At 43.4% G+C, this 25,578-nt stretch overlaps 1 protein-coding gene across 2 annotated transcripts in view; it reads right to left on the bottom strand.

Moving 5' to 3' along the window:
• The window catches only part of BEND4 (BEN domain containing 4), a 408,036-nt gene extending 383,374 nt beyond the window's left edge, over positions 1–24,662 (bottom strand). The window contains exon 1 of one of the 2 annotated variants that reach the window (XM_069201803.1): positions 24,170–24,662. In XM_069201803.1, coding sequence (XP_069057904.1) covers positions 24,170–24,572 — 403 coding nt within the window. In that variant the 5' untranslated portion in view covers positions 24,573–24,662. The remainder of the gene's footprint in view (positions 1–24,169) is intronic. The other variant, XM_069201800.1, reaches the window with a different exon arrangement.
• Positions 24,663–25,578: the final 916 nt, after the last annotated feature.

Genomic DNA, 25,578 nt, shown 5'->3' with positions numbered 1-25,578 from the left:
TTAAAGATTATAAATAAATATAAAAATAAAATACTGAAACCACTGAAACTTGAGAGATACAATTCAAATTCACTACCACAATAAAACTTCAAAATGATGATGATCAAAAGTACCGCATCCTACAACTCATAACCTACTGAGTGGAAAGTGACTGCACTACCACATAGTGCTACAGACACCAAACACAGGTTCTGTGGTGCGAAATGAAGCACAACAAGGGTAAACAACGTAAATAATTCCTAAGATTAGAGCATTACAAAAACTAAACAAGAAATGTAAAACATCCAAATGAATATAAAGCGATAGAAACAAATTTAAATTTATGTAATTACTATATGTAAATTACAGACGAATATACAAATAAAATGCCAAAATCACTGCAAAATAAAAAATATATACTTCTAAATCAGTAACCAAATCTCATATAAATGTGACAATAATCACAGGGAACACAGCCTAGAAACCATTGCTTCTGAATGTAGTTTAGGAGTTTTGGTTTAAAATAACATCACTGAATGAATAATGAACTGCACAGGTGACATCAATACTGTGATGTGGAACTGGTTAGCACACACTATTTCAACAAGCTTTTGTGTGTAATATGGGTTTTGTTGAATTCGCTTTGGAGGTTTGTGCAGCAATGCTATTCTTCACTGTTGAGGTAAATATGCGATGGGTAGGGTTATTGTAGCTTTTTCCAACTGTCGATCTTGTGCTTTTCATATGTGGAATCTTGTTTTAATTTGAATGTTTAGACTGACCAGTGCAAGGTAAAGTGTGACTGAAACATTATTTGAGGTTTGTAAAGTGAAGTGCAGGCTTGTCTCTTAGGTAAAATATATACTGATTTTTTGTTTTCTTTTTCATAATATAAATATATAATGTGGGAAATTTGAATGCTTGTTGAGATTATGCTTTGCAGTTTTTTCATGGGTAGATGCGCCCAGGAACTTTGGGAGGAGATGTAACTAAGATATGCAATAATACATGCCAGATATAGTATATACCGTGGGGTTTCTGAGGCAGCCTAATCATACATGGATGTCTGACTTTTGTAGCTAGTTGAGTGGGGAATCGTTAATGGAGATGTATATGCAATAAAATATGCCAGATATATGATATATCGTTGTGTTCTGAGGTAGCTTAATCGTTCATGGATGTCTACCTGATGTTGCTATTTGAGTGGGGCATTGTTATTGGAGATGGCTGACTATGAGTTGTACGCCAGGGTACAATCTCTGTGAGTGTTGGGGGACTAGGGTAATGAATGTAGATTAGAAGGCGAGTGATAGCAGCATCTGATATTAATTATGGTTGTTGCATATTTGATTGATAGGTGCTGTGATTTTTCATGTCTTTACAACTAGGATTAACCTCACTAGCTCTAGGAATATGTTAAATGGACAATTAATATTTTCAGTATCTTTGAGACGCTGTAATTGAGAAGATGAATAAAATTATGGGTTGGTCTCATTTCTCTTTTGGCTTGATATTCTATTTTTTGTGAATATGTATGTGGATCAGGAGACTGACAGATTCATATCTGTTTTCCTATTTAGGCCTCTTATGAGCTACTAACTATGTTTGATGAGTTTTGTTGTGGATTGCGAAGTATTCACTCTATGAGCAAAGATGTTTTGTTGGTTCATTAATTTGATTGGATTATGGTGAGTATATATGTTTGAATCTGTTTTCAGGTGTATTCTGGCAATATCTATATCCAAGTTAAGCATTAATGTGTTAATGCTTAGGTGTCTACTTTTGTTGGATATTTTTCCATAAAAAAGGCTCCTCCAATTTTTGTTATTTTTTCTTTTGTTTATTAATGGTCGGTGCACAGGCAGGTTGCTATACTGACACATTACCTCTCTTTCTCCAATCTTGTAAACACATATTTATCTTTTGTGTCAGAAGTCATTATAGGTTTCCTATGGTGTAATACGTATATTATCTTTTGCGTGGTAGATTGTTTGTTGAGGAGTTTAGGTCAGAGTTCAATGCATTATACCTAAAAATCTTTTAGGTGCTCTTCTCTTTTTCTGTGTTTTGCTTTTTATATATAAAAAAAATTTGCCATCCATGTATAAACCCGAAGAAGCGGACATTCAGCAAAACACGTCTTGGCAACCTCAGCAACTTCAAATTGATGGACAATTTTGGCAACTTTAATTAATATACAATGAACATGTTATGAATACTATAGGCACATTTTACTGCTTAAAATCGATTTATGGGAAACTATTTTCATGATTAGGTGACGTGTACAGGGACTTGTGTTTTCTTATGATATGATGGACTTGTATTAATTGAATAACATACAAATTATTTCTCAATGATCTATTGTTTGTGGTCTATTTATTTTTTTCTCTGTGCAAATGTTATAGTATTTAGTTCTTCTCCCCACAACTCTGTGGCAAAGTGTAATATTTAGTCAGGGGAATAACCTTGCTCCTTGGGGTGAGAGCGCAGGGCCAGCTCTCAGCAATCCCACGTTAGTATTTAACAAATAGTACATAGGTCGGTTTGCAAAATCTCATTGCATTTGCAAAAACTTGGTGCAGAACTTGTGACCATTCTCTCTTTTGCATATCGACTGTTAGTCCACCTGGCTGGCAGTTGTGCCATGCAGCATACTGCATTGTAGCCAAGGCTTTAACAGATACTTAGAGAGGGCATTGAGTCAGCCCTTTGCTTATCACGGGGTGGCTTTCCTGTCTATTTCAGTTCCCTGGTCCAATTAAATGGCTTTGCTCCCTATCCTTGTGTTTGTTCTGTCTCTAGAATATTCGTTCTTTATCATGTTACTGATAGGATATATTGCATCCTTTCACTGCTTCCACAGCTGCTATAAAGGATTTTTTAAATTGTATATCCATGGAGAGCATCTCTTTTCTCATCCCCTCCCCTCCTCTCTCCTATCTGGGCCTTCTGTCCCACTCTTTCTTCCTCCTACCTATGCCCCTGCATCATCCAATTATAGTGCATCCCACTTTATTTTTTTAAACTTTTTTAGATTGTTTTTGCGAGAGCCCAGCAGTTGCATTCTGCTACTGAGCTACATGCTTCTATTTGTGCTGCATAACCAACATACTTTCATTTTTAGTTTTCCATTCAAAATGGTCATTGGCAATCTTATAAAAAGGAATTAGTAATAAAGTACACTAAACAAAATTCCAAGATGGTCACCGCTAAGTCAGCACATATGTGCTGGCGTACCAGAAGCCATAATGCAATCGTTGTTTTAATAAATTATAAGAAAAAGCATTCCCGGGTGACTATCCAAGCACACCAGTGCTGACGCTCAGCAGCCATTTTGGATTTGTTTAATACATTGCATGATTGGAAAACAAACAAGCATTCTGTGTATGGTTATTACAAGCAAGATCGATTGGTTTTGTCAATGCATGCTAAGCAAGTACTAACAAAGCCAACAGATCTGGCTTTTCAATAGTGCATTCACAGACCCATAACTCTATAGGCATATATGTGTGCACACTGAACATACAGTCAGCACATTTCATCATACATGGACACACAAGACAAACTGCAACACAGGCGGCATGAATGAACGTGCTGCATAGATGTGTGCTTGCCTGCATTACAGTTTGGTTGTTTTGGCCTGGCAGATACTTGGCATAACTGACGTAAGGCTTCAGCTGGTCCTTATTGTTATCTAGGTGTGTTTCAATATATATTTTTTAATGTGTCTTCGTTTTGACTTCTAGGTTAAGGTTTGTATGTGTGAATGCTATTTTTGTACTGCTCAGGAAGAGAGTATTATAAGGATAGCCAGAACTAAGTCCTTGCAATGTCATTCATTAGAATGTTTGACTCTGACAGAATACCCGTATGAGGTAGAGCTTCGATCGAGATTGAAGACCTAAAGGAGCTGTGTTGCAGTTTCACCTGAACAGTCTTCTTGGGGGTAGTTCCAGGGTAGAGATTTAGATTTAGAAACCTACCTTTCCCAAGCCAGATCATGGGAAAGGTCCCAGATGGCTGAAATCCTGGCCTGAGTTCAAATAACCGACACGTACCACAAAGTGGTGCTGTGAGATAAGAGTGGGATAGAGGGTGAGTCATTGGGATGTTTCAGTCAAGCAACATTATTAGAAGGTATCTGCATTACAGTATTAAACTGACTGCAAAGTCAGCACAATAGGTTGAATGGGAGGATGAGTGATCTAGGGAAGTTACCCTGTACAGTCAGCCTTTAGATACCTAATATATTAGTATATAGGTGCAGCTTCGGGCTGATTTGGCTAAAGCAGACCATGCAGTCCATATGTTGCAGGGGTGGGGGGTGGTCAGGCTTCCGCAGCCGTAATAGCATGGCAGGCCCAACACAACTGTTTCATTTTAACTGGAGACTGCTGTTTGAGAACTTCTAGTGAGGTAACCTTACCCAGCAGAAAGAAACGAAGTTGTAAAGTGTAACATATGTTGCTGGTGGACCGATGGGAAGGTTTCCCTGTGTTCGTATGTGAAAGTGAGCACAGAAAGAAAGATTCAAGAGTGGAGTGGAGAAGGGAGAATGTGAAGTGGCAGAGGAAGGGGTTAAAAAGAGACAGGTTATAAAGAGAAAGGTGAGAAAAAGTTATGTGTATATAAATGTGTGCCGAGGGATGGGGAACGAGAGAAATCAAGAGCAGAAGCGAGAGAGGGTGAGACAAGGGAGAATGAAAAGACAACTAGAGTAAGGAAAAATTAGATGATAGAGTAGCAGGACAGTACGGAGACAGTAGAGAGCAAAAGCACAGTTGGAGTGGTCTTTTAGATAGCCTGGTGCGGCCAGATCATCAGCTTGAAAGGTAGTGCCAACATTCAGACTGCCAAAAAGGTGCACTCGTGTGTGTGTGTGTGTGTGTGTGTGTGTGTGAGAGAGAGAGAGAGAGAGAGAGAGATGAAAAAATACAGACACAGGGAGGAGAGACAGCATGGTGTATGTATAATTAGTGCAGCAGATGCATTGTGAGAGGGGGCTCGGGCGTGTGGCTCAACAGCGCCACAACATGGCTTTTATTCACTGCTGAAAAAGAGGATGAAAAAGGGCTTTTCCTTGCTTGTACTATGGCCACTGTTGACCTTGCTATGTAGCTGACAGCATCAGGGAGAGGGGTGAAATAAAGTCTTGCATTTTCAATAACACTGTTGTCTAGATTACGAGTGGCATGTTAATGCCAATGGGCCCCATAAAGGCAATTTGGGGGCAGAGAAATAATGGGGATTATTCTAGGCAACTTGTAAGTAAAGATAAGGGGCCACTTTTACCAAGACTGTGTGTCAGTACATAGTGACGCAAACTGGGGCAAAGTGGTGATATAGTATTTACTGTAGTCCTTAAAGTATTGCTGTTAGAACTGACAGCCTTAGCGTAGTCACCACTAACTTTTTGCCTGCCTCCCTCCACTTTTTGGACACTGTTTTTGTTGGTTTTAGGACTCTGCACACTTTACCACTGCTACACAGTGCTAAAGTGCATATGCTCTCTCCCTTCAAACATGGTAACGTTGGTTCACATCCAATTGGCTTATTTAATCTACCTCTAAGTCCCCAGTAAAGTGCACTACATGTGCCAGGGCCTGTAGATTAAATGCTACTAGTGGGCTTACAGCACTGATTGTGCCACCCACATAAGTAGTCCACTTCAACTTGGCATTTAAAAGTACTTGCCAAGCCTTAAACTCCCCTTTTGCTACATATAAGTCACTCCTAATGTATGCCCTAGGTAACCCATAGGGCAGGGTGCTGTGTAGCCAATAGGCAGGACATGTACCTGTGTAGTTTACATGTCCTGGTAGTGTAAAACTCCTAAATTCATTTATGCACTGCTGTGAGGCCTGCTCCCTTCATAGGCTAACATTGGGGCTGCCCTCATACATGGTTTGAGTGGTAGATGCTGATCTGAAAGAAGTAGGAAGGCCATATTTAGCATGGCCAGAATGGTGATAAAAAATCCTGCTGGCTGGTGAAGTTGGATTTAACATTACTATTTTAGAAATGCCACTTTTAGAAAGTGAGCAATTCTCTGCACTTAAATCCTTCTGTGCCTTTCAATCACCGTCTGGCTGAGTTCAGTTGACAGCTCCCTTGTGCATTCACTCAGACACACCCCAAACACAGGATACTCAGCCTCGCTTGCATACATCTGCATTTTGAATGGGTCTTCCTGGGCTGGGAGGGTGGAGGGCCTGACACTTGCATGTCAAAGAACAGTAGCCTGCCCTCACACAAAGGACTGCCACACCCCCTACTGGCACCCTGGCAGACAGGATTGAACTGAAAGGGGACCTTGTGCACTTCTAAGCCACTCTTTGAAGTCTCCCCCACTTCAAAGGCACATTTGGGTATTTAAACAGAGCCTCTGCCCCTACCAACTCAGACACTTCCTGGAGAAGAGAACCTGAACCAGAACCTGCATCCTGCCAAGATGACCTGCATGGCTGCTCAAAGGACTCACTTGTCTGCTTTCTGCAAAGGACTGCTGCCTTGCTGTTGTCCTGCTGCCTTGCTGCTCTCTGGCTGTGGTGAAGAAGTGCTCTCCAAGGGCTTGGATAGAGATAGCCTCCTGTTCCCTGAAGACTCAGGACCAAAAAGACTTAATCTCTACAAGAAGGACTCCTTGTGTGGTGAAATTCGATGCACAGCCTGCCAGAAACGATGCACAGCCTGTACCGCATTGAAAATTTCACTGCACGCCGAACCAGAACGACGCAGCCCGACTTTGCAACGAGAAGATCGATGCAGCGCCAGCATAGCGTCTGAAAATTCAGCACACGGCCTCACTGGATCGACGCACAGCTGAGCCGGAACGACGCAGCCCGACTTCCAGAGAGGAATCCATGCAGCGCCTGCCGTGCAGTAGAAAATTTGACGCAACGTCCACTGGATCGATGCAGCTCCTGTGACTTCCTCCTGCCAGTGCCGGAAATCCACGCATCGTCCCCAGGGCGTCTGAAAACCCTGCAATCCGAAGAGGATCCACAACTGAGTGCCGGACTTCGATGCACAGCCGTCTCTGCGTGAAAACTAAACGACGCATCGCCGTGTGCGGCCCGAGAAATTGAAGCACACCCCTTTGTTTCCACGCATCTCCTCCTCTGCAGTTCTTTGCGGAGATTTTTCACGCAAACCAGGTACTTTGTGCTTGAAAGAGACTTTGTTTGTTTTTAAAAGACTTAAGACACTTTATATCACTTCTCAGTGATATCTCAACAGTCAGTCAAAGAACTTTATTCGGCAATTACCATAAAAGTACAAATTAAGATCAGATTTCCGAAAGAACAAGCAGACAGAAAAAAAAGTAAAACACATCTTACATATGTTACCAAAAAAAGAGGGCAGAATAATCTTATCCAAATTCCTCTTTCACAGATATTCCAATGTTCTTATCAAATCGTTTACTAGTTTCGTGCAATAGAATACTAAAAACTGTTTAAATACCCTAAAGTATGATAAAAACCTTTCTTCCTCTGGAATAAAACTATCCTAAACCACATATATAGGGTATAACATTTTGCACATAAAAATAGGATTTAAAGATCAGCATGAAATGAGATTAATAAATTACAGGAATATTAATACCGGTTCCTAATAGCAATGGATGATCTAATAAAATGTAAAACCTGAAAACAAATTTTGTCATTTAGTAATTTCTGAAAATATATCAAAGCTTCCTTATAGTGGATTGGTCTTAATGTGCGTAAAATAGGTAAAATGAAGGTATTTCTAGGGGAGGCATGAAGAGAGCAAAAGAGAAAAAAATGAGAAGTGCTTTGCTTTGAGCTGGCATTGCAAGGACAGGGTGGTAAATCTTTTTGCCAAATACACTGCTTGGGAAAGGCTACCTTAAAATGAATCAAATTTAGTCTAAGAAATCGAGAAATCGAAGCACACCCCTTTGTTTCCACGCATCTCCTCCTCTGTGGTTCTTTGCGGAGATTTTTCACACGAACCAGGCAAGGTAAATTTGACGCAACGTCCACTGGATCGATGCAGCTCCTGTGACTTCATCCTGCCAGTGCCGGAAATCCACGCATCGTCCCCAGGGCGTCTGAAAACCCTGCAATCCGAAGAGGATCCACAACTGAGTGCCGGACTTCGATGCACAGCCGTCTCTGCGTGAAAACTAAACGACGCATCGCCGTGTGCGGCACGAGAAATTGAAGCACACCCCTTTGTTTCCACGCATCTCCTCCTCTGCGGTTCTTTGCGGAGATTTTTCACGTGAACCAGGTACTTTGTGCTTGAAAGAGACTTTGTTTGTTTTTAAAAGACTTAAGACACTTTATATCACTTTTCAGTGATATCTCAACATATACTTATTGCATTTTAATCGTTTTGACCTGCATTTATCCAGATAAATATTATATATTTTTCTAAACACTGTGTGGTGTATTTTTGTGGTGCTATATGGTGTTATTGTATGATTTATTACACAAATACTTTACACATTGCCTTCTAAGTTAAGCCTGACTGCTCAGTGCCAAGCTACCAGAGGGTGGGCACAGGATAATTTGGATTGTGTGTGACTTACCCTGACTAGAGTGAGGACCCTTTCTTGGACAGGGGGTAACCTGACTGCCAACGAAAGACCCCATTTCTAACAATTGCAAATTGTGCTTTCGTGCTGTTTCACGTCAAGGAGGCATCCCATGGGTGGTACATGGGCATACTCACACGAGCACCCATGGTTTTGATGCCAAGCACCATACACTAAAACTGTTAGACATGGAGTGTGTAAGGCTCTGATATCAGCCTATGTGTGAGATGTGAGCTTGTAACCTCTGTTCCTCATGAAGATTAACCCTGTCAACTAAACACAGGGCCTGTGGGTTTCTGTAATCTATGTGATAGCTCGACTCCATGATGACTCATGAAGGGAGGAATTAGGGAACCACATGGAAGAAAGATGTTTTGTAGGGCCCCCTTCATCATATCTTGCAGGTGGTGGGAGGGGGCTAAGATTTCCGGCGCACCACAGGATATAGAACTGTAGCCATTTAAAGTTACATCCTCGTCCTAGATGCAGACACACTCTACTTTACTGAAAAAAGCAAGAAACTGATTTAGCAACTGATGTAATTGCTAAAGGGAACGTTTACTCAGACCGAGTAAAGTAGTGAATATATTAGGAAAATTAACATTGTAAGGGGCTGTTAAAGATTGATTATCAGCAACAGTTTTATTGTATTAGCTGCAACAATGATGAGTAAGAAAGGTGAATGCGATTTTTGGTCTTGAGAATGTTCCCCCCCAAAAAAAATCAGGGCTTATAGGAAAGAATTTTCAAATTACTTTACGTTAACCTGCTCAAAGGTTTGTAGGTTATTTATTATATTGTCAGATGCTACTGCTTTGGGACAGCACAGTTAACTTAACAAAAAGAAAATCCTACAGTGTCAACAAAATGTACTCTTTCATGTGTTCATGCACATAGGCAAATGACATGCATAGGTGTAACAGGACGCGTAACTAAGATACTGAAGAGAAGCACTGTTCATGTTAAACAAGCACTCCTATATTCTTATTTTTAAAAAAGAGTGCTTTACTCCTGAGCTAAAGATTGTGCACCGCAGCTTGTTTTGAGCTGATTGTGTGTTACTGATTAAACAAAAAAAAACAACAAGGAACTCTGGCTATTGCTCCCAGAAAGAGTGAGTTTATGAAGGTGTGCTAACGAAATGACCTAGCAGAGGTAACAAATATTGGTTAGAGTGATGGCACATGCAATGGTTACTACACCAAGAAAGCAGAAAAGCTTAAAGCTAATTCTAAGGTTATGATAAAATGGTAATAAAGTAATTCTAGGATGCCTTCGTGAGCAGAGAAGGGCTCAGACGAAGGGCTTAGGCGGACTTATATGCGGCGAGCCGAGAGGGTGTGTCCCTGAGCCGAATCCAAACACAGGTTACAGCTTCATAGTCACAGAAAAATGGAAAACGCCTTTACCAAATGTGTAAGGTAAGCGTTACATATGATGCATGAGATGCCCGTGGGCCAGCTTGTGTGTTCATGAGTGTCTGTACATGTTAGTTGTGTGCATGTTGTCTGTGCACTCGTCTGGCCAAGAAAAGAAGCAGGCCCATTCCAAAAATTCCCTGGAAGTGACTGATCACAAAGCAGCTTTCATCATTTATATTTTGCTTAGAATTTATTGTGGATGACCAGTCCTTTTAACACATCAAGTGCACTAGGGTAAGACAAGCCCTGTGGCTTTTTCCACACATCTCTGCAGGAACTGGTCAGCAGCATAGGCAGCTCAGCAAAACTGAGCTGGTTGATTCTGCAAGACCCAGTTATGTGCTTGCCCAGCATTATAAAAATTGCTCACACACTATATGTCAGGGCTGCCTATAAAATAGTATTTTTGAGTGTATCCAATAAATCAGGAATCCAAAGAAACATTTATTCTTTCAAGAAGGAAAGATGCAGGGCCTGATTTGCAAAGTTAAACTTACACTTACCCATAAAAAACGTGTTCGGAGACTCTGCAGTCACAAAGACACTACTTTGTGAATAGCAAACAATTGTAAACTTCAAAAAAGTGTAGGTTTACCAAAGTAAATCAGGCACAAGGTAATATGCCCAGAAACGGGGCATACGCCCTCTCTACGCATAAAGGACTAACACAGTGTGCAAATCTTCCTACCCAGGGAGCCCTCCAGCTACCCAAGGAAGGAACATGCTGCTATTGTGGTCCATGACTTAAGTCTTCCCTCCTGGATGTGGACATAGACCACTGCATCCATTACAACGCAATGCCTTTACCACACATATACCTTTACCATACAAACCTTTACCATGTTTATACCTTTACCACACATGCCTTTAGAATACAAGGTGAGTATAGTTAATGACACACACACATTAATTTATATATATATATATATATATATATATATATATATATATATATATATATATATATATATATATATATATATATATATTCACATAAAAAAAGTCTCGGACTGCAGGAACTCCACACAGCGGTCCTGGGTGGGCTCCGAGAGGCCCTCATAAATTTTCCAACACTCCTTCAAATAACAGGAGACCCAGGACACCTCCAAGGTGCACATCAATTTATTTCAGCACACAAATCCAACGCGTTTCGGCAACAGCCTTACTCATGGCGAAACGCGTTGGATTTGTGTGCTGAAATAAATTGATTTGCACCTTGGAGGTGTCCTGGGTCTCCTGTTATTTGAAGGAGTGTTGGAAAATATATATATATATATATATATATATATATATATATATATATATATATATAGAGAGAGAGAGAGAGAGAGAGACAGAGAGCGAGCTAGATACACACATACACACACGCTCTTACCTTATCTATACTTATCATTTAATTGTAAAGGCATGGGTAATAAAGGCATATGTGTGGTAAAAATATAAGAGGTTAAGGAAATGCTTGGTGATAGATGCGTGGTAAAGGCAATGTGTGGTATTGAATGTGTGGTAAAGGCAATGTGTGGTATTGAATGTGTGGTAAGGGCATTGTGCTGTGATGTCTGTGTGTTAAAAGCCGTTTTCCCATTTTCCAGATCCATTTCAATCACACACAAGGGAAAAAGAAGCACCTGTGGACCAGAAGTACTGCCTCCAAGCTCTATCATCACTACGCATAACCCCTGCTCCCCAATAGTCACCTGAACACTCTGTCCCACTCCCTTTAGCTTCTTAGCACTTGTCTGTTGGGAGACAGCATCTTATACCATGTTCCACAGAGCCAATTCTTGCTCATGACTGAATGGCTTCATGTCAGTTTCAGTAGTCTTCCTCCTATTTGTTTCTTTCTGTCTTTGACCTACCCATAGCAGCTTTTTGGTTTCACCGTTGTTTGATTTGTCAGTCTTCCTGCAATGAATGAAGCATTGCACAAACCAGTTTGATGTCTTAAAGTGCCACTTAAAAGTCACTAGATAAACTGTAGCTCAAATGTGGAAGCTATGACATCGATTTTGACTGACTACTATAAACAAGTTTTAGCAATACGAATGGGTCTTGCTTGTATATAAAGGTATATGAGACTGATTGGCATTGCCAATGATTAATTCATGCTGGCAGACATGGTTACATCTTCCCTGTTTGCTTTTTATTGCAGTTCAATCTCCTTTGTCAAGGGGGGAAGAGGGCAATATGACACCCATAAATGAAAGCTTTAGAAACCAAAGGGTTTTGGGTACACATCATGTTGCCATTCCCAGTAAGTTAATAAGACTTTTGTTAACTCTCTTGGCCCTGTGTAAGTCAAATGTCAGCTGGGTGCACGTCCACACCTTCCATTTTTGTTTTCTTTTCCCAACTGTGCAAATTTGATTTTCTTCTTTTTAATGGGAGAAATGGGCATTTATTCACCCAGCAGGGCTATGGTGAGCTCCTCCTGCCCACACATGGTACTTTTCTTAGGGTCAAGAGCACAAGTGATCTGGCCCCTGTTGGAATCTCTCTATGGGCTTTTGAACAGGCCCATTAGTTTAGTTGTTTCGTGGGCTTGCCTTTTAATATTTGCTTGATTTCATTAGTGAAAGGCATGCATACGTCGTGCCTTTTATGGTGTTTAGCCCTCCCCGAGAGCACTGGTAAACTACTGAAAACATACAAGGCTCTGTGTTTTCTGCATTACTACTGGACTACTTTTTCTTTTTCTTTCCTACTCAGCGCAATCTCGATGGGCAGTTGTTGAGCGGTTTGTATAACATCCACCCTGTTACATGGATAATTGCACTTTTGCCGGTTACATGGATAATTGCACTTTTGCCGATACATTTGACTGCGAGCAAACTTCTATTTCCTTTTGTGTGCCTTCTTCACGCTTGTGGCCGTCGGCTCACTTATGTGAAACTGTTTTACTTTTCATTTTCAGTTTATGCGGCAAGAAAAATCCTGTTAGAAGTTTACAATGCTAATAGCTCTAACTTGAGCAAATGCGAGACCCACTGCATGGTAAATCCTTGTTTATTCTACAGCAGCTCTGTGGTACTGCATAGGGTGTACGAATCATAAAAAGGCTGCTGTTTAGTTTCTGAAAAGCAAGCTAGAGTCATGACAGATTTTGGTTAGTCAAATACTTTACTTCATACATGTAACAGGCCATGTCTGCTTAGCAAAAGTGATTCCATTCCTTTCTAGGGTCGAGCTCGCCTGCGCTCTGGCCTGTTGTAATCTCTCTGTGGGCTTTTAGCCACGCCCACTCTTGCTATTCATTCTTTGTTTTGCTTGTCTTAAGTGCTTCATCTTTATTGGTGCATTTTGTGAAAAGTCCCTCCTTTGTGTGCTGAGTTCCCTCCCAGGCGATTTCACTATGTGAACAATTTTGTTGGCCATCACACTACGTCACGGTTCCTCCTGGTACAGCATGTGATGTCACCTCCTCTGGTTTCGGTTTGCCTTTCATCCCAGCCACAATCCTTTCTAGACATTCATGCAGGGAACCAATAACTCTTGTGTTCATGCTCATGGCGGCCGTGATGCTTTGAATTGACTTGCTTATGTCAACTGTTTTACTTTTCATTTTCTATTTATGTGCCAAGAAAAAGTTCCAGTTAGGAATTTACAATGCTAACAGCTTTAACTAAAACAAACGTGAGACCCATTTCATTGCAAATGCTTGTTGTCTGTTCGTTTGCAAATAAAGAGGTGCTTGGCAGCTCCTAACTGATCAGTGAGTTCATCCGCTCTGGGAATAGGGTGAACATCAGTCTTGGTGACTGAATTTATGCCCCTGTAATCCACACAGTATCTAAGCTCTGAGGTGGTGCTTGGTGGGGCAGCCGTGGGTACCAGTGCCACTTGACTTGACCAGGGACTACAGAAGGGCTCAATCAACCCAAATACTAAATTTTAACCACCTCATCCTCGAAGCTAGCTCACACTTACTCAGCCAATCTGTACATTTTATTCTTGACAGGCATGCTTTCCCCTGTGTCTATGTTGTGGCTACATGAATCTGTAAGTCCTGGGCTAAGTGAGAATAAAGAACCAAACTGCCCATGCAGGTGGCAATGGCCCTTCTGCTGCTCTGGGGTCATGGTGGGGGAGGGGACAACTCAGTCCACTGGTCCATCTTGCTCCTTGGAAGACAGGAGTTCTGGATTACTCTTCTACTCCACACCATTTGTCACTAAGAGTATGGTGACTTCAGACCTTTAAAAATGGGACTTGAGGTGGTTCACATGTATGACCCTTAAAGAGTTCCTAAATGTGTTGAGGCCCATCAGGTAGGAGACCTCCTCTTTCTGCTATTTTACATCATATGGTTCGCTTTACCAGTGGTGGTTCCTTCACAGAGGTGGAGTGGAGTTGGCTACCTTCCATGCTCCTTAGTGTAGCATTTCATTTAAACTGCTCCGTACCTCCATTCATTTTTCCTTCTTTTGGGGCTGGGCTACGGTGGTGAAAGACGTGGGTGAGTAGGATAAGCAGCGGAGGTTGTTGATGGAGTTGTGCATGTCATACTGGCCAGTATTTTTGCTGTGACCAACCTGACATGCGCAGATCCGGCTTCCACTCTGAAGGCTACCATGGAGCTACATCAGCAATGGCACAGCCCCATTGGTCTTCAATGGAGCGTTGGGTCTGCCTGCCCCAGCCAATCCAAGCACTGCTGTTATGCTGTTTATTATTACAAGCAGCAGGAGAGAGGTTCTTGGATTGGCTCGAGAGCTCAGGTTTATTTTCCCCTGGCCAGAAAACATATCAACAGGTAGGCAGCATGACTCTGTGAGGCGGCAGGATTACCTCAGGACACGGAGTCTAATGGCTGAAGTGAACGTATGCTGAATCCCCAAAGATCATCAAGGTAAGATTTCATAAAAGTATAAATATTAATTTAGCCCACCACTTTTAAAGTCAGCAGCCCCCACTGGCTTCATCACCCACAACTTTTTGCCAGGCTGATACTCTAGCAGAGTAGTCCTCTGGACATACCAGTGTTTCATGACTTCCTGGCTGGCCATCAGGCTCTCAGTGACCTTTTTCCAGAAGTGCTTCACCTGAAACCGGAGGTCCAACATGTAGCTCACTACATCTTGAAGGTGTTTCTTGGGAGCTTGCTCCAACCCATCCCTCAGAAGATAAGGGGTCCACACACAAAGTGGCGAAGCAGAAGTTCATAGGGTCCGAACTCTACTCCCTTCTGAGGCACTTCTTTGTATGGAAATAGTAGGCATGGCAAGAAGACATTCCAATTATACCTCAAGGGGTTTGATGGGCCCATAATCCTGCCTTTCAGGGTCTTGTTTAATCTCTCAAAAAGCCCATTGCCCTGGGGCTGGTATGGTGTGGAGACCTTGTAGGTTACCCTACACACATCCCACATGCCAGGGGAACATCAAGTAGAAAGGTGCAGTAGCACTGGGGGATCACCATTATAGGGACTGATCCAGACTCAGGACCTTAGGCTCCCTACACAGGAGACCATTCACACAGTAAATCAGGTGATCACTAGAAGTGTGACCAGATGCCTGCCCCAGGCCTTGAAGACTAGGGTACTTCCTCTGTGCTTTGTAGAACTTTGCAGAACTTTGCTGTGCTTTGGGTCCCTCAGTTTGGCCCCAAATATCTCAGGTAGGTTTCCTAGGGCAACAATGTCTTCTCCTGTCAGTTCTGGGGTGTCATCCTCCTTCCGGCCTCCTACCAACTGTGAGGAATTCTGAGGTGGGTTGCCCATATCCCTTGCCCTTCTTCTCCTTGGCAGGCACCTGGGCCACTTTTTCAAGCTCCAGTTCCTCCCAACTTCCATGAGGGGCTGCCATGGAACGTGTGGTCAGGCAAAGACAGTCGGGCAACCCCATCTTCTTCAAGTGAGACCCGAGTTCCACCTCTCTCCAGATAGTGTGCTCTAGGTCATTCCCAAACAGTCAACAGGTTTGGCTGGACTCATTGCTATCTTTAAAGAACCTGAGACCCCCTCCCCCATTTCAAAGGGAACTAGATGTAGGAAAGTACCCTCTTTTTGGCATGTTACCCCCAATTTCTGACTGATGTCAGTGTGTTTTACTGTGTCACTGGGATCCTGCTAACCAGGACCCCAGTGCTTATGCTCTCCCTCCTCTAAATTTTGTTACTGTATACTTGTAACCCAGTATTTCACCCGAAATTAGCATACTGGTCACCCCTTATAAGTCCCTGGTATATAGTACTTAGGTACGCAGGGCTTTGGGGTTCCAGGAGATCCCAATGGGCTGCAGCATTTCTTTTGCCACCCATGGGGAGCCCATGGAAAGGCTTCTACAGGACTGCCATTGCAGCCTGTGTGAAATGGTGCATGCATCCTTTCACTGCCATTTACACTGTACCAGGTCACTTACAAGTCCCCCATATGTCACGCCTTCCAACCCTGAAGGCTGGATGCAGAGTACCTGTGTGTGAGGGCACCACTGCACCAGCAGAGGTGCCCCCACAATGTCCAGGACCATTTTCCCGGACTCCGTGAGTGCGGGGACGCCATTACTACCTATGTACAGATTTGCAATGGTAACTCTGAATATAGCCATGTTTGGTATTAAACATGTTGGAATCATACCCCCAAAGCTTTTGCAAGCATTGGTTGTATGATTCCATACACTCTGGGGGCTCCTTAGAGGACTCCCAGTACTGTGATTACAGCCTTCTGAGGTTTTCCAGGCAGCCCCAACTGCTGCCACCTCACAGGCAGGTTTCTGCACTCCTGTTGCTCAGGCAGCTCGAGCCCAGGAAGGCAGAACAAAGTATTTCCAATGGGAGAGGGGTGTTTCACTCTCTCCCTTTGGAAATAGGTGTTACTGGCATGGGAGGGTAGCCTCCCAGAGCCTCTGAAAATGCTTTGAAGGGCACATATGGTGCCCTCCTTGCATAATCCAGTCTACACCGGTTCCGGGACCCCAGACCCTGCTCTGGCCCAAAACTGGACAAAGGAAAGGGGAGTGACAACTCCCATGTCCATCACCACCCTAAGGGCGTCCAGAGCATCCCTGGGTTTTGCCATCTTGGATTCCAAGGGGGGCATCTCAGTGGCCAGTGCCAGCAGGTGATGTCAGAGCCCTCCTCTGATAGGTGCTTACCTGTGTAGTTGACCAATCCCCCTTTCAGGGCTATTTAGGGTCTCTTTCTTGGGTGGTTCTTTAGAGTTGGATTGCAAGACTCCAGCAGGAATCCTCTGCATCCTTTACTTCACCTTCTTACTGACGGAACCGCATCTGGACCCTCCAGGGAACTCTATAAACTGCAACAAAGACGCAAAGATGACTTCTGCAACATTGTATCTTCAGCTCCTGCCAGCAACTGCAACTGTTTCCAGGTCTGGCATCAACTGAGGACTGCCTGTCTTCAGCCTGCACCAGAACAACGAAGGAATCTCCCTTAAAGTGAAGGAGTCACTTCCCTGCTTCAGCAGACACCCCTCTGCAGTGACGACTGGGAGCTTGTGTCCCCTCTCCTGAAGAAGTGCGTGGATCCAGCAACACGGGTGATGGAGTGAAGTGGTCCCGACAGTCCAGACATCCAACTTTGAAGGAGGTAAAAGCTTACCGCCCCAAGCAAGGCAGTACCCCTGTGCACCGTGTGTTTTGCAGTTGCCAAGGCTTGTTGGCATCCTTCCACAAAATTCTTCATGCACAGGGCAGCTCTAGCTCCCAGCACCCCTTCCCTCGATGCATAGTCTCCTGCGTGGTTCTCCGGCGGCGTGGAATCCCTTTGTGGAGTGCTTCATGGGCCTCCTTTTGCACCTTCTTTGTCCCTGTGCTGTGGGACACCTGTGCATGCTGCCTGGTCTTCTGAGGGCTCTCTGAGTTGCTGAGAGCCCCCTCTAACTCCCACTCCTGGGTAGAGACCACCAGGTCCCTCCTGGTCCCGGGCAGCGGCATTTTCCACTAACCACGAGCTTTGCGTGTGCCAAGGCTTGTTGGCAGAATCCAGCGATGCAAACAAGACTGCAATCATCCATCCAGCGTGGGACATCATCTGCATCAACCAGGAACCTGCATCTGTTTTCTTGAGTGCAGTACTGACTGTTGTTCTTCACCGGTGGTTCTTCTTTTGCACCTTCATCCGGGTTAGCAGGGGCTCATTTTCTCCCTGGACTATTCAGTGCTTCTTGGGCTTGGTCCCCTTCTTCCACAGGTCTTCAGGTCCAGGAATCCATCGTTGGTGCCTTGCAGTCTCTTCTGGTTCTTGCATAATCTTCTTTCTAGTGTTTTTGTGTGTTCTAGGGACGTTACTGTGATTTACTCCTGCTTTCCTGGGCTCTGGGGTGGGTTCTTTTACTTACCTTTGGTGTTTTCTAATACTCCCAGCGCTCTTCTACACACTACACTTGCCTAGGTGGGAAACTCACTTTCGCAGTCCACTATTTTAGTATATGGTTTGTGTTCTCCCTAGGCCTGTTTGTAACTATTGTTGAGTTTCACTATTTGCGAAGGTTTTCTAACTGTTTGTACAGCTAATTCTGCATACTAGTGTATATAATTTGTGTATTATGTACCTTCTAAGGGAGTATAGTCTCTATGGTATTTTTGGCATTTGTGTCACCAAAATAAAGTACCTTTATTTTTGTAACACTGAGTATTTTCTTTCATGTGTGTGAGCACTGTGTTACTACAGTGTTACTGCATGAGCTCTGCATGTCTCCTAGTTAAGCCTTGGATGCTCATCCACACTACCCCTAGAGAGCCTGGCTTCTAGACACTGACTACATTTCACTAATAAGGGATAACCGGTCCTGGTATAAGGTGTAAGTACCTTTGGTACCCACTACAAACCAGGCCAGCCTAATACACTTGGGCCAATGGATAGTGATTCACCTAGTTGTTTGCTATCCCAACCTATTGGACTACATCAGGGACTATCTGCTCAGAGGATACCAGATGGCACCTAACAATAGTCATACTGGCTGCTGTGTCTCTCAGAGTCTCCACCCTTTACCCATTGACAGTGATCCATCCCATCTACTTTTTAGCATTGTCAGGCATGTACACCCTAGGCACCAACTCCTTTACACCTAGAGACACTAGAGTAAGCTCGGCACTCCCCTCAGAACTGACTGGGGCAACCTGCTCCCCCAGTACTACCCTGGCCATTACTGGGGTAGGCTTGCCGGTGGGTGGGGGGGACCTGCTGTGGGGCAGTTGGAATCCACAGTAAAGTGCACATAATTCATACTTGGGTCAGAAGTATCCCGGGCACTTCTTCCCCTTATAACCACCCTTCTGGTCAGGATCGGACTTGGATTCCTTCCCCTGAAAACACTTTTTGGGGCCAAACTCCTGTTTTTCTGACAGAAACACCCCCCCCCACCAAGCACATTCTTTGACACTCTGGTACTGATCCTGAGGTCAGCTTCCTTCTCAGGCTCACTGGGCACAGTGAGCTTTGAATTAATCAGGTGTTGGTGCAAATCTGTAAAGCAATTACTAAATATGTAATTTCTCAAAAATAGGTTGTACAGCCGATCATAGTTACTCACATTGCTGCCCTTTACCCAACCGTCTAGTGTCTTTTTGAAGAATTCTACAAAATCTACTTTTGAAGAATTATACAAAATCTACTCAGGACATCTGCTGACTATCCCTAAACTTCAAGGGGTAATTCTCTGGGGCTAGACCATACTTAACATCTAGGGCTCTCTTCATGGGATTATACTTGATCCCTGTTAGCTTTACCCAGGGCCATTAAGGTAACCCTCCCTGAATTGGGCGTATACTTGCAGAAACTAGCCCCCCAGTACTCATGTGGAACTCTGTGTATATGTATGGCCACCTCATAGGCCTCCAACAACTTGTCAATGTCATCCCCCACTGCAAAACTAAGCACACAGTCTTTGGGCATGTGACCCTTTTTACATCCTCTAAGAATCTCTGAATCACTGCTATCATCTTCACTGGACTCTGTAACTCTCCTGGATTTCAGCTCCTGTCCTTCCGATTCACTTCAACAGTGGACGTTTTCTTCTCCTCTATAGCCAGTCTGTTTTCTATAAGTGGTCCTTTTCTCAGCTTCCTGAGCTTTCCTATTCCCCGTTGCTAGAGTGGTCAGTTGCAGTTGTAGGGCCCTGTCTGTCCTCTATCTCCAGTGGGATCTAACTGCGAGAAGACACAATACTCTCTGCTCTGGACAAGGCAGGTGACCTCACTCCTGAAGTTTTGGGTTCTTCATGACCACAAACGGGCCTATTTGTGATGAAACTCTGCAGCTTGCAATGCCCACCAACTCAAAACTCCGGTGAACCTGACTTTTCATGCTACAGTGACCACCAGTGATGACCGTCAATGTGAGATCTACACTTCTCACTACAGCAACTATGGCAAAGCCTGCAGTTTGGGACCATTCTGGTGTTGTGTTTTTACTTTATTACTGTTTTTATGCTGCATAAATACTTTAAAAATTGCCTCTAAGTTAGGCCTGACTGACAGCCCAGAGGGCTAACCACAGGTTAATTTGGTGATAATTGTGGTTCACCCTGACAAGGACTGTGTTTGTTGCCTGTGTGGAGCTTCCACCCCCTCAACCAATACCCCAATTCCTTACAGTGAACCACTAAGCTCCCACAATAAACATGTGCTTAACTCTCTATGGCATGTAAGAAAGCAATCAGATTTCACTTTGAGGCAGTGTGTAAAGTATTTATGCAATGCTCATATAGTAATAAAGTGGAAACAACACACAAGAAAAATCCCAAATCAATTTAGAAAAATAGAGTACATTTTAATAAATAAAAGGGCATCAAAACGAGTAGAACCTGAAATATGGTTTTTAAAGCCTGAAGTAAAAATGGCGCCATAAAATGCAGAATGCCAACCGCAGTTGTCTGGTCGTGCTAGACTGGGTCAAAGTCATAAGTTAAAGCTGACTACCATGGATTGCCATTTGATACAGGGACGAAGTTCATCCTGACGGAAAGCTTCAGACTTAGACATTTTCCCAAAGAAAAGGTGTTCTTCAACGAGTCATCAGCACGGTAAGCTACAAGCTGGATCTGAAGGAAGGCTTGGCGAAGGTCGGTTGCTGGTGAGCGGGGTCCGAGTATGGTCAACGATGAGGAACTAGCGATTTGACATCAACTGCATCTGCTTGATCACAGTCTGGGTCTCCAACTGATTCTCTGGAGGAAAAGTTGGCACAAAGTCTGTAAGTCCCAGCTTCCACAGTCTGAACAGAGGAGTATACTCTAACACCAGCCAAAGATCCAGGACTTAAATGGCCCCAATAGGGGATTAGGACACACCTCTTCGCACCCAACTTCTTTGTTCACTTACTGGAAGCAATCTACATCTAACTCAGGGCAGCCATCAGTATTCAGCTGGCAGTGGACACTGGCGGAAAGGCCCATTTGCCTAAGGCAGGAAATATTGCCATTTGTAAAATAGTAATATAAAATCTGACTTAACCATTAAGTTGCATTTTAAATTACTATTAAAATGAGTCATTAAATTGTTTTACTAGCAGAACTTAAGCAATATAAGATGTTATAGTGTAGCCTACAGTTTCCTACGGGAAAGCCAGCCTTGCAACAGTGAAAAATGACTTTGAAGATTTTTCACTTCCAGGACATGTAAAACATTAAATACGCATTTCCTACTTTTTGAATAGCATACATCCTGTCCTATAGATTTTAGAGCCTACCTTAGGGGTGACTTATAAATATTAAACAGGAATGTTCAGCCCTGGCAAAGGGTTTACTTTGCCAGGTCGAAATGGCAGTTTTAAATTGCACACCCAGGCAGCAGGGACTGGACTGGAAAAAATGTTTATAGTGCTACTTTCGTGGCACAATCAGTGCTGCAGCTCAATAGTAGCTTTTCGTTTACAGGTCTTGGGTACACGTACTACCCAATACTAGGTCCCTGTAAGGAAATTAAATGTACCAATTAGAAATATGTCAATTGTACCTTGTTTAAAAGAAGAGTACAAGCAATTCGCCACTGGTTAGCAGGAGTACAGTAAACTGATCGGAGCCCTAAGGCTAACAAAAACAGGTTCAGCAACAGCAGGCAAACACCTGGGGGAATCCATGCACAAGATGGTGATTTCCAAAAGTGGGAGTCATTCAAAGGACAGTCCACTTGTGTCTGACCGATCCCTTTCTAAACTTTTGACAAGACTTATCGAAAAAGCAAAAGAGCAATTTGATGATGTCAGGTTGAGCACTTAACTGTTTACCCATTCTGCTTTCAGAAGCAAATGCAGTGTTAATATTAACATCAGAACGAACACAGCGTAAGGGTACCCTAGATTCCTATGGTAAGTATACTAAAGCTATTTATTGTCTGAACCCTCAAAGTTTAAAACTGTATTAAATTGTTTCATAATAACCACAATGTGCAGTGATTTTATGTGGTCATAATGAGAGATTGTTACAATTTAAAATGACATTAAAACCTAACTAATGTGAAGGTTTTTCTTAAATCGAGGTAAATAGCGCAGACGCTTTCTAAAAATGCAGGTAAATAATATATGAAAATAAAGGTATGCATTCTTTTATATGCATAGGCCTTCACAAAATAATTGCAACAGCACTTTGAAGCAAGTACGATTATTGGTGCTTAAAGACAGAAGAAGCAGCTCACATCTAGAAAATGCATCCATCATACCATTCAATACACTGTGTAGTCATATATCTGCACATATATGGCCACTTGGGTACCCAAGCAGGATAATATCTCTGTTCATAAATCAATGGTCCAGAATGTCACGGCTGATGACTGGTGCTCTCATATCCAGATGGCGCTTGGCACTATTTATCCTGCTCACTCAAACTCTGGATATTTCCTGGGCCCACAGCAGATCGCAAAGGATGCCGCTGTTTCTGATGGCAAACAAAAGCAATCACGTCTGCCAAGCACACAGTATAGCAGGCAGCATTTCATCTCCGCTAGACAGAAAGTAATTAGAATGCTTTTAATGTCCAAACGGGTGACGCTGATAGGCTGCCACAGATGTGTAGATTTATGAATATTTATATGGCGGTGTAGGGCTGACACTTTTATCAGTTGAAGAAGATAAAATATCTGCCCGGCTGAAAAGCATGACAGCCAGGTTAATAAAATCTCATTAAGGAGAATGACCTCTGCAATTATATAGGATTTATTATAATTCGTTTATGATTGCGTGCTGCTTAAAGATGCAATTTCCCCATTTCATAGTGCCAAATTCCAGTTGCCAATCACGATGTTGGACGGTTAACTCTACCTAGCCCGTACAGACAGGAAAATTCATTCCATATCCTTAATATCTCACTTTATATGTTAAAAGAGTAACATGTTTCAGTTTTCGAATTCTCTATGTATTGTGATAACGTTTATATAGATTGCAACAAAAATACATTTCGGTTCGATTGTAAACAATATAATGCTGTTTCTTGTGCGTCTATCACTGGAGATATCTGCTGACAGTATTTTAGGTTTTTTAAATTTAAAATCTAAACTTGGTGGCGTTATTTTATTTGCATTTTGATTTGTTTTCTCTTCTTTTCCTCACAACTTTTTAACAGGTCTTGTCTTTATTGTGACACAGAAAATGAAAGATGAGGCTAAACAGAGCATACATCTTTCCTAATACACTGAAAATCCCCACAAGAAAAACACATTAAGCCATAATTATTAGTCGATTGTGGAAACTAAACTGTAAACACGAACCAAGTGCAAATTACTGTTAAACTATAAAGTCTTTAGATAAAAACGCCGAATATTTTTAAGATGGCATTCCAGACAGGTATGCCTAATAAACACATATCTTAAGACAGCCAGGCATGTACATTCCTAAATAAAGCTGGATGCGAATAGGGTGAAATGTTTACACGTTATTGAATGATTTCAATGCATTATTTATGATTACATTGTTTTTATCAATCGGAATTATAAGTATTTTTACAACTCCCTCTCTCACCCACACACGCATCAGGAGTTAATAGTATGCTCTGGCACACAGGTTCACCAAATCATAGCTTATTTAACAGAGAGTACTGTGAACTTGGATGCCATCTGTTTCCTGTTAGTCGGCCCTCCGACTGTTAAAGAAGCAGAACTCTCCGCCCCACGCACACGACCCTCTAGTAATCCTTCCACACCTCACGTCACCCCATCCCTCGCGCGCCCTCCTTAGCAGTCACTCGGGGTACAGCTGAGGATCTGTGCACTCAGCCGTGGCCGTGAGCCCTGGCAGTGTGAAGTGAAAGAGTGGCTACCTGCACTGAGCTCCAGGGAGCCGTCCCTGGCTGGCGGCTGGCTCAACCTGCTGGGGGCGCCCGGGTGCCCGCTCCTCTGCTGGCAATGGGAGGAAGAGGCGGTGTATGCGGCCGCCCTGATGGGCCCATTCTGACAGGAGCTGTGCGCTGCCTGGTACTGCTGATGCGCACTGTTGCTGCTGATGGAGGAGCTTGGGTGATGCTGAAAGTGCCGCTGCTGCTCCTCATGCCGTCCTGATGAGCATCCCAAGTGGGGCATGGGTACCATGGTGGGTCTATCATACCTCCTTCCCTGGGCCCTCTTGCAGGGGAAGGTTTTGAGGAGGCTGTAGGGGCTCCTCTGCCTGTAAATCTTCTGGAGGCAGGGCCCCTCCTCCGCCTGCTGCTGCATCTCCCCCTCCATCGCTCCCTGGCTCCCTTCTCAGGCTGGTCTCCTGGCTGCTGCACGGGGCTGAGCCGGGCAGGGGAGCCGCTTGATTGACAGCCGCCCTCTCCAATGCCTGCAGGGAGAAGACAAGTCAAGAAGCAAGTGTTTAGGGTAATCTCTGCTAATGATAACCGGGGGAAGAGGCGGGACCCCTCTGCTGCCGATCGCCTCGGGTACTGCTTGCTGCTCCAGTGGGGGGAGTTGTGTTTAGACGGATTATTCTCTGACCTGGGGCAGGCGACAGCTGAGGGCACCACCTCCCTCAAATCACAACTATAGGGTAACCCCAGGAGACTGTGCGAGGGGCAGTTCACCGTAAAGAGTATCAGTAGTCCCAAGGCGCTGCGCAGCCACTTGAGGGGGGCGTCCATGCGGGGGGAGTCGCCCCCAGCCCACCAGAGGTCTAGAAAAGGTCCGTTTTGATATGTGTAAGGACAAGGCACGTGAGTCTACGTTAGCAGGACGACAATCTGAATTAAAAGGTTTAACCAAAACTTGTGTCTTCAGTGCCAGCAAAAGAACGTGAATCACGCAGTGCAGACATTTTTTGTTGTTCATAGGAGAGTAATCAGACGTTCTGTGAACTCTGTATGAAAATACAATGACTTTATTGGGATTTTAAATTTGCAGTGATTGCTTTTTTAACGTCACGACAGAATATAACAAACTATAAGCAATTTTCTATTTTGAACAAGACCTCTTATTTTGGGTTGACTCTCACCCATCTTAAGCACGACGGGACAACAGTAAGTCAAGACATGTTTATTCAAGGATAAACTCACACTTGGAGGCATGGTAGACCACACTCACAGCAGCTACTGCCTCCAGCATTTAAAAACCAAACATTCCAACCATTAAGAGAATACTGTACTTCTGGTTATTACAGACACTGACTCCAGTCCTGATGTTGGATGGTGGACAGAGAGGCCTTAAACCCTTTAGAGTAGATTTGTTGTCCATTCAAGGTAGATCTGTTTGCGAG

This window comes from Pleurodeles waltl, chromosome 1_2 (assembly GCF_031143425.1).
Source record: "Pleurodeles waltl isolate 20211129_DDA chromosome 1_2, aPleWal1.hap1.20221129, whole genome shotgun sequence".
In the NCBI taxonomy this organism is placed as follows: domain Eukaryota; kingdom Metazoa; phylum Chordata; class Amphibia; order Caudata; family Salamandridae; genus Pleurodeles; species Pleurodeles waltl.
This window is presented reverse-complemented; position numbering and strand designations above follow the sequence as displayed.